Genomic DNA, 11,194 nt, shown 5'->3' on the forward strand with positions numbered 1-11,194 from the left:
ACACGTTAAAATTAGAATCCCACGTGTTAAGTTATATAGGGGTCGTTTGGTAGGAGGCTATAGAAAAATTAATGCAAGCATTAGCTCAATGCATTACTAATATCTTATTTGGTATATTTTTTTAACCTGTGTATAATTAATACAAGTATTAATTATACATCATACTTGATATTATACTATGTATAAGTAATGCATAGAAAACCATGGCATTAGTAATACCAAGGCTATTAATGCATGTATTAGTATGGTTAAAGATAAAATTATCCTTAAAATCCCTTAAAGCTTGAGAATATGAAGGGGGACATTTTTGTAAATAACTATTTTTTTAATAATTTTAATACTCCACACCAAACAGTAAATAAAAAATAATATCTATATAACTAATGCTTGCATTACTAACTCATGCATTACTAATTCATGTATTATTAATACATCTTATTTTGCACTATTCTTATACACCCTACTATAGATGAATCAAAGAGATATAGAAATGATATCCACTAAAAAAACATGATGGACGGAAGAAAACACATTGCAAACTTAAGAACTACAGGAGAGAGCACATGTCTTGGAGATGGCGTTAGAGACACAAGGCGTTACTTCTCCCGCAATTGTTAGATTGAGATGAAAAACCCATTGCCACACGTTAAAATTAGAATCCCACGTGTTAAGTTATATAGAGAGGTAGGGATAGACTGAATATCTTTGAAATGACAGAAATACCCTCAGATTAGTTTTTAATTCCAGGAAGCACACATGTTCTGAGGTGCCTGCTATTCCCTATTATTAGCAAGTCGTAAAGTAATTTTGCAGATAGAAATATATAAACCCTGAACCCTAAACTTTGTTCTCTCTCCTCTCCTTCTACAGAGCTGCTCTATAGCAAACTCCACCATCCATCAATGGCGGAGGTGAAAATCTCAGAGATGCGTGACCTAACCCGAATAGAACGCATAGGTGCACACTCCCACATCCGAGGTCTCGGTCTCGACTCATCACTCGAACCCCGCCTCAGTTCCGAAGGCATGGTAGGCCAAACCTCCGCTCGTAAAGCCGCCGGCGTAATAGTCAAAATGGTTCAAGAAGGTAAAATCGCGGGTCGGGCTGTCCTCCTCGCGGGTCAACCCGGTACGGGCAAAACAGCTATTGCAATGGGCATGGCGAAATCATTAGGGCAAGAAACCCCTTTCGCTATGCTAGCAGGAAGCGAACTTTACTCCCTCGAGATGTCGAAAACGGAAGCACTTATGCAGGCATTTCGTAAAGCAATTGGCGTGCGGATAAAAGAAGAGGCTGAAGTTATTGAAGGAGAAGTTGTGGAGGTGCAGATTGATAGGCCAGCTGTGGCTGGGGCGGCGTCAAAGACGGGGAAGTTGACTTTGAAGACTACGGATATGGAGACAGTTTATGACTTGGGAGGGAAAATGATTGAGGCTTTAGGGAAGGAGAAAGTTCAGAGTGGGGATGTTATTGCTATTGATAAGGCTTCTGGGAAGATTACTAAATTAGGGAGGTCGTTTTCGAGGTCCAGGGATTATGATGCTATGGGACCCCAGACTAAGTTTGTACAGTGTCCTGAAGGAGAGCTCCAGAAGAGGAAGGAGATTGTACATTGCGTTACCCTCCACGAAATTGACGTCATAAATAGCAGGTAACTTTTGTAAATTTTGCAGTACTAATTTTTCCATAAAGAAAAGATTTTGATTTGTCTGTGGTTAGGCAAGTTTTATATACTTATTTATATGTATTTGTATAATATTGGCATAAGATGAGTTAAACTAAGTAACTTGGTCAGTGAGGATTCATATAGCCGAGGTGTAGTTGTTGTTATTTGTATGGCTTCTTAATTGCTTGCAACAAGTCTGGTTTCAGGAGCTGTTATTACACTGTATTTGCTACATTATATAGTTGGTGTTGGATTTTTGTTGGACATTGTCCTAGTTTCATTCTTATGAATGCATTTTCTTAGTGTTTCTGAAAGCTGGAAGTTGATAGCAGTGTTTTAAAAGGCGTGGGCGTAAGGCGAGGCTTTTTACATATGTCTCAGCGGGGCGTAAGCCCCGAGGCGTGGGGCGTAAGCCCCGTAGGTATTTAGTTTTTAATATTTTATAAAATAATATAATGACAGTAAATATTTATAAATAGGTAAAATTGCATAAAAATTGAAGAAAACTATATATATGTGTGCTACATCCCCACAAAAAACTAATCAAAACAATCTATTATACGTTACTTACAAGCACAAGTAATTTAAGTCAAAGAATAAAGTTTTTTATATGGAGGAACAAAAAGAATGATTAACATGCAATTTGAACTTTGAATTTGCTGCTATGAAGAAGGAGGCAGGAGGTAGTTCTCTTTGTATTTGTAAAAAAAATTAAATATTCGTTGCTTTTGGGAGATATTAGCAGACTAGCGGACAAGATAAAAAATTGGGAAAACCATAAATTAAGGCTTAAATCAATAAAAAAAGGTTTTTACTTTTAAATTTAATACTTTTGAGTTCCTTTTTAAACCTTTTGAGTAATTACCAAACTGACTTTTGAGAATTTGGGTATTATATGAAGGGTTAATTCAACATATTTTGTTTTAATTTGAAAAAGTCTCTAGGGCTTACTCCTTACTAAAAAAACGTGCCCCAATCTCCCAGGCGTACGCCCCGAACGCCCGGGCGTACGCCCCAAATTGCGGGGCGTACGCCTCTTGAGACTTTCGCCCCACGCCATCGCCCCGGGGCGTTTTCGGTACGCTTCGCCCCGGGACTCGCCCCAGAAACGCCTTTTAAAACAGAGGTTGATAGAAGATATAATCTGTGAAGTATGTTTTCTAGGTTTGCCTGAGGTCAAACAAAATTAACCTTTTTTCTCTTTCTTTAGTCTTATTGATACATGATCCTGTTGTTTCCCGTCCAAGTTGGCACCAAGTTGAGTCCTAGTTTGAGCAAGACCAGGAATGTTTGTTGAGCCTTGAAGTGGCTCAAAGAGAGCTATTTTTGTTCGATTGTACAGCTATATAAATAGTTGATTATAATTCAGGCAAAAGTTTAAAAACTTTGCAGTCTTCTTCAAATTATTCAACTGATATTATAAAATTTAAATCTTGATTCTCCGGGTAGATAACCAGATTCCTTTTAATAGAGGAGCATAATGCAAAGATACAGTCTACAAGCGAAAAGGTGATTTTTCAATTTGCAATGCGATTCCAGCCATTAGTTAAAGGTTTTATCAGCTTAATTTTGCTGCGGGTGGTGGATAGCATGAAATTATTCTTCGATTTTATTACTACTGTTGTTGTTTTACTCTGGTTAGCTTTACTATTTTTTGATGTCAGTACCTTTCTGTTCTACTGTTTTTTAATCACAACTTTTACTCTTGTACTTTTCAAACCTGTTTTGAAAACGCTTTTCATGAGCCGAGGATCTACTGGTAACAACCTCTCTACACTACAAAGGTAGGGGTAAGGTCTGCGTACACCCCATCTTCCCGAGAGCCCACTTGTGGGATCACACTGGGTATGTTCTTGTTGTTGTTTTAGCTTGAGAGATGAAAACTTGCTTAAGTTCTTGTTTCCTTTTATTTTCCTCTTTATTTTTGGTAAATAAAGTCTCACAGTAGGAGGATAATATCAGAATATATCTGTAATTGTCCTTTAACTTTTCAGTGGGACATCCCAAACATGGAACAAGCTACCATGTTCCATGTTTGTAGGTGGAAAATACTCCATCATGAAAGCTTGAAAGGCCAGCTGGATTTCAGTTTCTGCTAGTGAAAAATTCTTAAGAGAACCCGCTGAAAATTTCTACAGTTATCCGTTGATTAATTGATTACAGCTTGCAGGACTTGAAACCTCACAGGTGGAAGTTGGAAAAAGTTAGTAGAAGGCTGAAACAATATCTAGTTTAAAAATAAACTGGTCAAGTTCAGTATTGGCGACTATTTGATTTTAACCTTTCTGAGGTCATCATATTGCCTAAGTTAAGGGTGTTATGTATGACATTAGCTTCGGTGTTGAGCATTTTTCTGAAAGATTATGGGCTTCTATAGCATTTTCGTAGGGAGAACAATTTTGTTTGAAATTGAGTCTTTACGGATTGTACTTTATATCTGAAAGGGTCTCCTATTCCATTTCAGCTGCTGTAGTTTGACTTTAAGCTAATATTAGCCTTGCCACTTCCATGAAGGAAGCCATGACGATTGATGTTCCAGCAAGGCTTTTGTTTGGCCTTGTTATTTTTTGTCTTTTGTTTCTTTTGGGGTGGGGGGTGGGGTGGGTATGGGAGTCGAGATGTGACGGGAGGCCTTTTCGTTGCTGTACTACCTTCTTATTTGTATATATCTGGAAATAGATAAATAGTGTTCTGTCGAAAGGTTTTAGAAGTCAAACTCAATGCTACAGCCTTAATAGTATTGTCCTATCCATCTCCTTTACGTAAATATTGCCTTTTGCTAAGTTAGCTACTTAGATTATCATAAAATACTCTGCTAGTAATGCATGGGGCTATAGTGGGTATTCATTGATAGCTTTTCCTGGTAACCATTCAACAGGAATGGTTTCAAAAACAATATTTATGTTTGTAGTAAAATTTTGCCAAAAGACTGAATGTGGGTGTTGTCTGACTAGGAATTGATATGGCTATCTTTTCCTTGCTAATCCATTCACTCTTGGTGCACTGTCTTGACCTCATAGGCGATGGACTAAATTTCATTTGAAGAACAAACTGATCTTTTTGTATGCTAAAATCATAGACTACTATTAAAAAATCATGATGTTTGTCAATAGACTTGGATTCGTATCTTCCCCCTTCATGTGCCTTTTCTCTGCATTAATTCTAATTGGTGATGCTACTTGCCATCCTCAGTTGCATGCCTTTCCTATTGAGTGTATTTGCAAAACTCATCAGTTTTACTTTCTGAGTTTAGAGTTGCCTCTGAAAACATTTGAAATATTAGAAGAATCTTCTTGTTTCCTACTTTACCAGATTAAAACAAGTTAATCAGCTCATCTCAATTGCAGAACACAGGGATTTTTAGCACTATTTACGGGTGATACTGGTGAGATTCGTGCTGAAGTGAGAGAACAAATAGATACCAAGGTTGCAGAGTGGAGGGAGGAAGGGAAGGCGGAGATTGTGCCTGGTGTCCTCTTCATTGACGAAGTCCATATGCTTGACATTGAGTGTTTCTCTTTCCTAAACCGAGCTCTGGAAAATGACATGGCACCTATATTGGTTGTTGCTACCAATAGAGGCATTACTACAATTCGGGGAACAAACTACAAATCCCCACATGGGATTCCAATTGACTTTCTTGATCGCCTGCTCATCATCTCTACACAGCCTTACAAGGAGGAAGAAATTCGTAAAATTCTGGACATCAGATGCCAAGAGGAGGATGTAGAAATGTCTGAAGATGCAAAAATTTTGTTGACCAAGATCGGGGTGAATACATCTTTGAGATATGCCATCCACCTTATTACTTCTGCAGCTCTGGCTTGCCAGAAGCGGAAAGGGAAGATTGTGGAAGTGGACGATGTTACTCGAGTCTATAATCTGTTTTATGATGTCAAGAGATCCACACAGTACTTGATGGAGTACCAGAGCCAGTACATGTTTAATGAAGTGCCAACAGGAGATGCAGAGGAAGATGATACTACTGCCATGGTCTCCTGAAAGCTTCTTGACTCGGGATTCTAGAGATTGAGATCATTCCTAAATTCAGAGTTAGCTCTGATTTTTGTACAAAACTCATCTAGTTTGCAGGTTTAACAATTATGTCTTACATATTTCTTTCAAGAACCTAGTTTGATTTTCTCATTGCTCCTCTGTGCTGTTTGATTATGATAGTGCTACTTTGTTATGAAATACTTGCCTGTATGGACCATCGTGATTGGTCAGATCTGCAGATGGCACCCCTACTAGCTTCTTTGAGTATCAATTGAAAGGGTTCTGTGAATTACTAGCGTAATTATTCTTTAGTTGTATATCAATTTTAAGCATCTGTTTCACTTCCTTCCAGGATGCTGCCAGTACCGTAAAATGTTCATGAAAAGTGATAGCTCCCGTAGAGATGCAACCCCGTTAGATTTCAGTTTTCTTTTGTTTCTATTTTCATATGGTGGCAGTTTATTTTCCTTCGTTTGGGGGTGATTGTGTTAAGTTCAATTTTCTAGTGATGAACGCTAGAAGGCGGTCTTAATTGAGGTATGATTGACAAAGTTGAAGGAGCAAAGCAAAATGTTATGAGTTATCGAAAGTAAACACAATGGACTAAGTACTTATTAGGCTCGAAAAAAGGAAATTAGTATTTATTTAGAGTATTTTTTTCTCCAACTCCAAAAAAAGTGATTTGTTCTCTTTTTGAAAACGTTGAAATGTCAAATTAAACCTTTTCACATTCCCTAGCTCATTACATGTCCTCCCTGCCTTTCTTTCTTTTTTGGGGGGTGTTTTTTTTTTTTGGGGGGGGGGGGGGGGGGGGGGGGCGGCGCGCTAGGAAACAAGCTCGGTGATTGAAATTCTCCTTTGTGGTCGTAAATGACAAAGATGCGGACTAAATAACGGCAACAACAATTAAGGTCTAGCTAGTCCAAAGTTAGTTCGGTGTTATGTTTTTGGTCATGAAAAGGGAATTATATTAAGTTGATTCTATAATACAGGGAGCTTGGTGCTCACTAGGCACCCTCCAGGGGTTCATTACAACAAAAGGTGGCAGCAGAATTTGCTGAAAGAGAAAGCTGGTATTGCCCGTGGAGGATGTACAGAGGTGGTAGTAGGTGCGTGTGCAAAAACACATGCATTAACTAGTCTACGTACAACCAGTCCCATGTAGTCAACTTGCGATATCTTAGAGATAAAAGTAGGGGGTGCGTCAAAAACTTGTAAGCTGCTGCCAGTAGGCATGGTAGTTCCATGCTTCGCTAAGCTATCAGCAACACAATTTTGCTCCCTGTATGTGTGCACCCAGCTGCTTGAGCAGTGACTTGCTCAATGAGATTACTATATAATGGATTGTGTTGCAAGTAATGTTAGTAACTCTTTGGCGTCAATTTCAGTCAGTAAAGGTGTGGGTTGATATTGTATAAGCTAATTTTAAACCTGTAAGCAACGCAGAAAGTTCTATTTGTATACTATTGGCCATTGCTATTTTAGTTGCAAAACCCAGTACCCACTGACTACTGATCTGCCTTACCCCTGAAAACGCCTCCCATCCCATTGCATTTCCATCTTGGGAGGCAGCTCCATCAGTATTCAATTTATAATGAGTTTCTTCTGGTTCTGGTGGGTGCCACTTAACATATACAGGAATATTTTGCCATTTGGTTGATGCGGCATTTGTAAGATAATAAAATTTCGTAGCTCTAGTGATGTAGTATTCAGGTCCACTGGCAGGCACTTATGTTCGAAGATGTTGTTATTGTTGGAAATAAATCTCCCAAAATAATATTCACCGTAATAAAAGCGGAATAATAACGTAGCACCGAGATACGGTAATTAACAAGAATAAAAAAGTGATAACGACACCCTTTTGAATAAGGGAAAAAATCACTGCCCCGAGACGAACAACTGATATCACTATAGCAAGGAATTTTACGCTTTGTAGGTCAGAGTAAAATACTCCAAAGACCACTACAACACTCAAAAGAAATAACCCTCTTTTGATATTCCCACCTCACTACAATATCGTGCACTCTCTATTTTTCTCACAACCTATTTTTTTATACCCTATCTGTGATGCCTCACTCTTTCTTTCTCACTTTGTTTGTGTGGTGAAATAAAGAAGCCGAAACTCTCCTTTTATAGGAGAAATAGCCTACCTCTTCAACCAATCAAAATGAAATTGGTTAAAAATTTGCAATGCAATTTTTTTTTCTTTCGCCTAATAATTTGACAATGCAAAAGAAAAGATAGCTGCAAATCAAAGGAAAGGAATCTTAATTTATGGGATGGACCCCACAAATCTCTAGTAATACATAGCTGCCATAGAGAGAAAGGAATAGAAGTTCTTATGGGAATGTTATTTGGAAGTAGTCAAAAATTTAGCGGACAACCATGGTAGGTTGTCAAGATGTTGAGAAGCAAAGTTGTTGATGAGGTTGGTAAGCTGCAGTTAGGCCTAGAACTGTTGCGCATTTGGAGGTTGGTCATGAGAGCACAGCCAAATAAACTGAGCTATTTTTGGGGGAATACACAATATTTGACTTCTAGGATAAGGAGTGAGGGAGTCGTAACTGGACTTAACTGAAAATTAACCATTATTTGTGAGTGTCCAGATGAGTCTGTCATAGTTAGTGGACAATTATGGCAGATATATGCCATGAATGTGTTGTGTGATATGATCGGGCAGACAGAAGGACAAAACTATGAAGCTGCCAGGAGGCATTTGCGCAAAAAAAAAAGAAAACAAAAGGAGATAGTCTGCTGCTCTTCATGCTCTAATAATGGCCTGTGGATGCCAGAAGTTTATATGGAAACCATTTGCAATTCTCCATTTATACCCCAAGTGACAATAGGACCAACCTTTAACAACATTTTTCCAATAAAAAGAGGCTGAAGGGGACTGGGGTTTTATACAAAAATATTTTGAGAGTAGGATATTTGCCCAGAGAGTTTTGGGGTTTGTGGAAGAGTCTCCCAGCAAGACTAGCCAATAAAGCTTGATTTTTGGTATGGAGCTTTTGGATACCTAGCCACCTTGGCCCCTTGGCAATTAACAGTGGCCCAGTTGAGTAGATGGATTTTTTTCTCTTAGAGGTGGTAGAGCACCAAAGATTTATTTTTTATTTTTTTTGATAGCGAATTCATTTGAGAAATACACATTTAGGAACAATGGTGTACGTCGAATTTTTTCATAAACGGTGTCACGATTTTAAACAGTAATCAAATAATAATTCACTGTGACAAAATATTAAATAATATAATTTGAATTATTTTTGTATAACATAACTCAAGTATATTACAAGATATGAATTTTAATTTTTTGAACTTTATTCAACATAACCTCATTACAAATAATACTAAATACTTTTTTATATATAGAACACCAAGTAATCGTACAAAAATTTATTATTTACTCAATTCTGTAAATTATTCTTAATCAATTTCAATGCTGAAGAATAAGATAAAGGGAAAAAAACCGAACAACTTATAATAAAGTCAAATAATTTATTGTTCCATAAAATATGCAAATGTGACTATTGATCCATTGATTTAGTATGATATTAATGCTTAAGAGGTCAATGGTTCAAACCTCAACATATTTTTTATTTCTAGATGAGGCACAAAATATTTAAAACAAAAATTAAGCCATAATTCGAACTTGTGACATTTCATAAAAATTAAAGCGACAGTCCAGTTGAGCTACAGAACTGCACTTGTCAAGTGGTGTCACTTTAATAAACTTATTCTAATTTTTTCTGTTGGATTTTAATTATATATACTTATTTAGTAAAATTTTTCGATCAATCCGCCCCTGTTTAAGAATACTGATGTATTGCATGACAAGATTCTGCCCGTACATATGATCAACCAATTAATCCTTAGAAAGTTCAAATGGATTGGAGTTGCGCTATGCACTGCCAGTGAGAAATGTCTAAAGCAGCACATCCAGGGTAGGAAGCACAAATTGAAGGAACAAGAAGAAAGGAAATATGAAATGACGGCAAAAAAAAGCTAAATTTGCTTCAAAGTTAGAAAAATTATTTATTTAAGAGTTTGAACCAGTTAAAATCTATGAAGGGATTTTAAGCTTGTGTAGCTTAAAGAAGGTGAATGAGAAATGGAGGGAAAATAAAATATTTGAGTTTCCCTTGGGAAAGGGACATTGTCCCATATCGGAGAAAGAAAAGGCTTTTGATGGGTATATATATAATTGCTCTTCTTCTAACTCTTAAAGAGTTAAGAAAAAGGCAAGCTTCGCGCCGTCGTCGTCGTCGCTCCCTCGGTTCGGCTTCGGCTTCGGTCAACGATTGATTGATTAATCTTTTTGGACAAAATTCCTTTCAATTATTTAATAAATTAACTAAATAATTAACGAAAAATTCAATCCGGAATAACCCATGACCCGCAACCCGGTTTAGTCACGCCCATTTTCTTTCCCGGATTATTTTCCAACGGCCATGGCTGTTTCTTAAAGGTTGCAAACCTTTTCAGAAACATTGCCAGCAACTCTATAAATAGAATTTGAATCCCAGAATCTTTCCTTACGAAATTTTCTGAGCTTCTTCTTCTTCTTCTTCTGCACAATATTTTCCAGTGTGTTTTACGACCATTGAGTGGTTCGCAGTTCATTAGAGTTTTTGGTACAAATACACTGGTGAGTTAAATCATTCTATCCTGGGAGGATATATTCCAGCACCTCGGGTACTTGAGGGGAATAATTTTCTTAAGGACACACTGTGTATTCAGTGGGCTCGATTTATTCCTATACTATTTTTTTTTGTTTTCCAGAATCTATTTCGTTAAACAAGTATTACTAATTTTCTGTTTTGTTTTTTCAGAAAGTTTAATTGTTTATTACAGCAATACAAAATAATAACAATCTTAAGAATTTTTTTTTTATATTCTGTATTTTGTTTGTGGAGATTAAAACCTGTGTGGTTTTCTACTCCTTCTGAATTTTACTATTCTGATTTGAAGATATAAAAACTTCATCAGAGTATTGAAATTCGTAAAACGATTTGAAGAACATAAAAACTTCATCGTTTTTCTGTAAAACAGTATATAAAAACTTCGGTTTTATTTATTATACATACTATTTTTTTTGTTAATAACAGTATTGTGTACTGTTCTGATTTTGCCATTAATTGAACTCTTCTGTTGTTTACAGTGAGAAATGGCAATTGATAACGGAAATTCTTCTGCGACTATTACGGCAACGACGATAGCCTCGTCAAGCCGGACTGTTGTTCCACCGGCAGAGAAATCGGAGAAATTTTTCGGAGCCAACTTCAAAGGATGGCAGCAAAGGGTGTTATTTTGGCTTACCACACTTGGTATGCAGAAATTCACTAGGGAAGAACTTCCAGTGCCTGCTGCGGACATGCCGGACAACGAGAAATTCATGATTGTTGAGGCGTGAAAGCAGACAGATTTTCTTTGCAAAGGCTATATCTTAAGCGCTTTAGAGGATGACTTGTACAATGTGTACAGTGCGATGAATACTTCAAAAGAATTATGGGACGCACTTGAGAAGAAGTA

The 11,194-nt window shown here is 37.2% G+C and overlaps 1 protein-coding gene across 1 annotated transcript; it reads left to right on the forward strand.

The window, feature by feature from the left end:
• The first annotated feature begins 808 nt into the window (after window positions 1–808).
• Window positions 809–5,951, forward strand: LOC104108088 (uncharacterized). Its single transcript, XM_009617065.4, has 2 exons — window positions 809–1,651; window positions 5,014–5,951. The coding sequence occupies exons 1-2, from the start codon at window positions 903–905 to the stop codon at window positions 5,666–5,668; spliced, it is 1,404 nt and encodes a 467-aa protein (XP_009615360.1). The 5' UTR covers window positions 809–902; the 3' UTR covers window positions 5,669–5,951.
• The last annotated feature ends 5,243 nt before the right edge of the window (window positions 5,952–11,194 follow it).

This window comes from Nicotiana tomentosiformis, chromosome 2 (genome assembly GCF_000390325.3).
Source record: "Nicotiana tomentosiformis chromosome 2, ASM39032v3, whole genome shotgun sequence".
NCBI lineage: Eukaryota > Viridiplantae > Streptophyta > Magnoliopsida > Solanales > Solanaceae > Nicotiana > Nicotiana tomentosiformis.

Bases quoted from the DNA above. Each gene is read 5' to 3' on its own strand.
- LOC104108088 (XM_009617065.4), top strand. From the start codon at position 903: ATGGCGGAGGTGAAAATCTCAGAGATGCGTGACCTAACCCGAATAGAA. The intron at 1,652-5,013 runs GTAACTTTTGTA...TCTCAATTGCAG, and splicing joins ATTGACGTCATAAATAGCAG to AACACAGGGATTTTTAGCAC.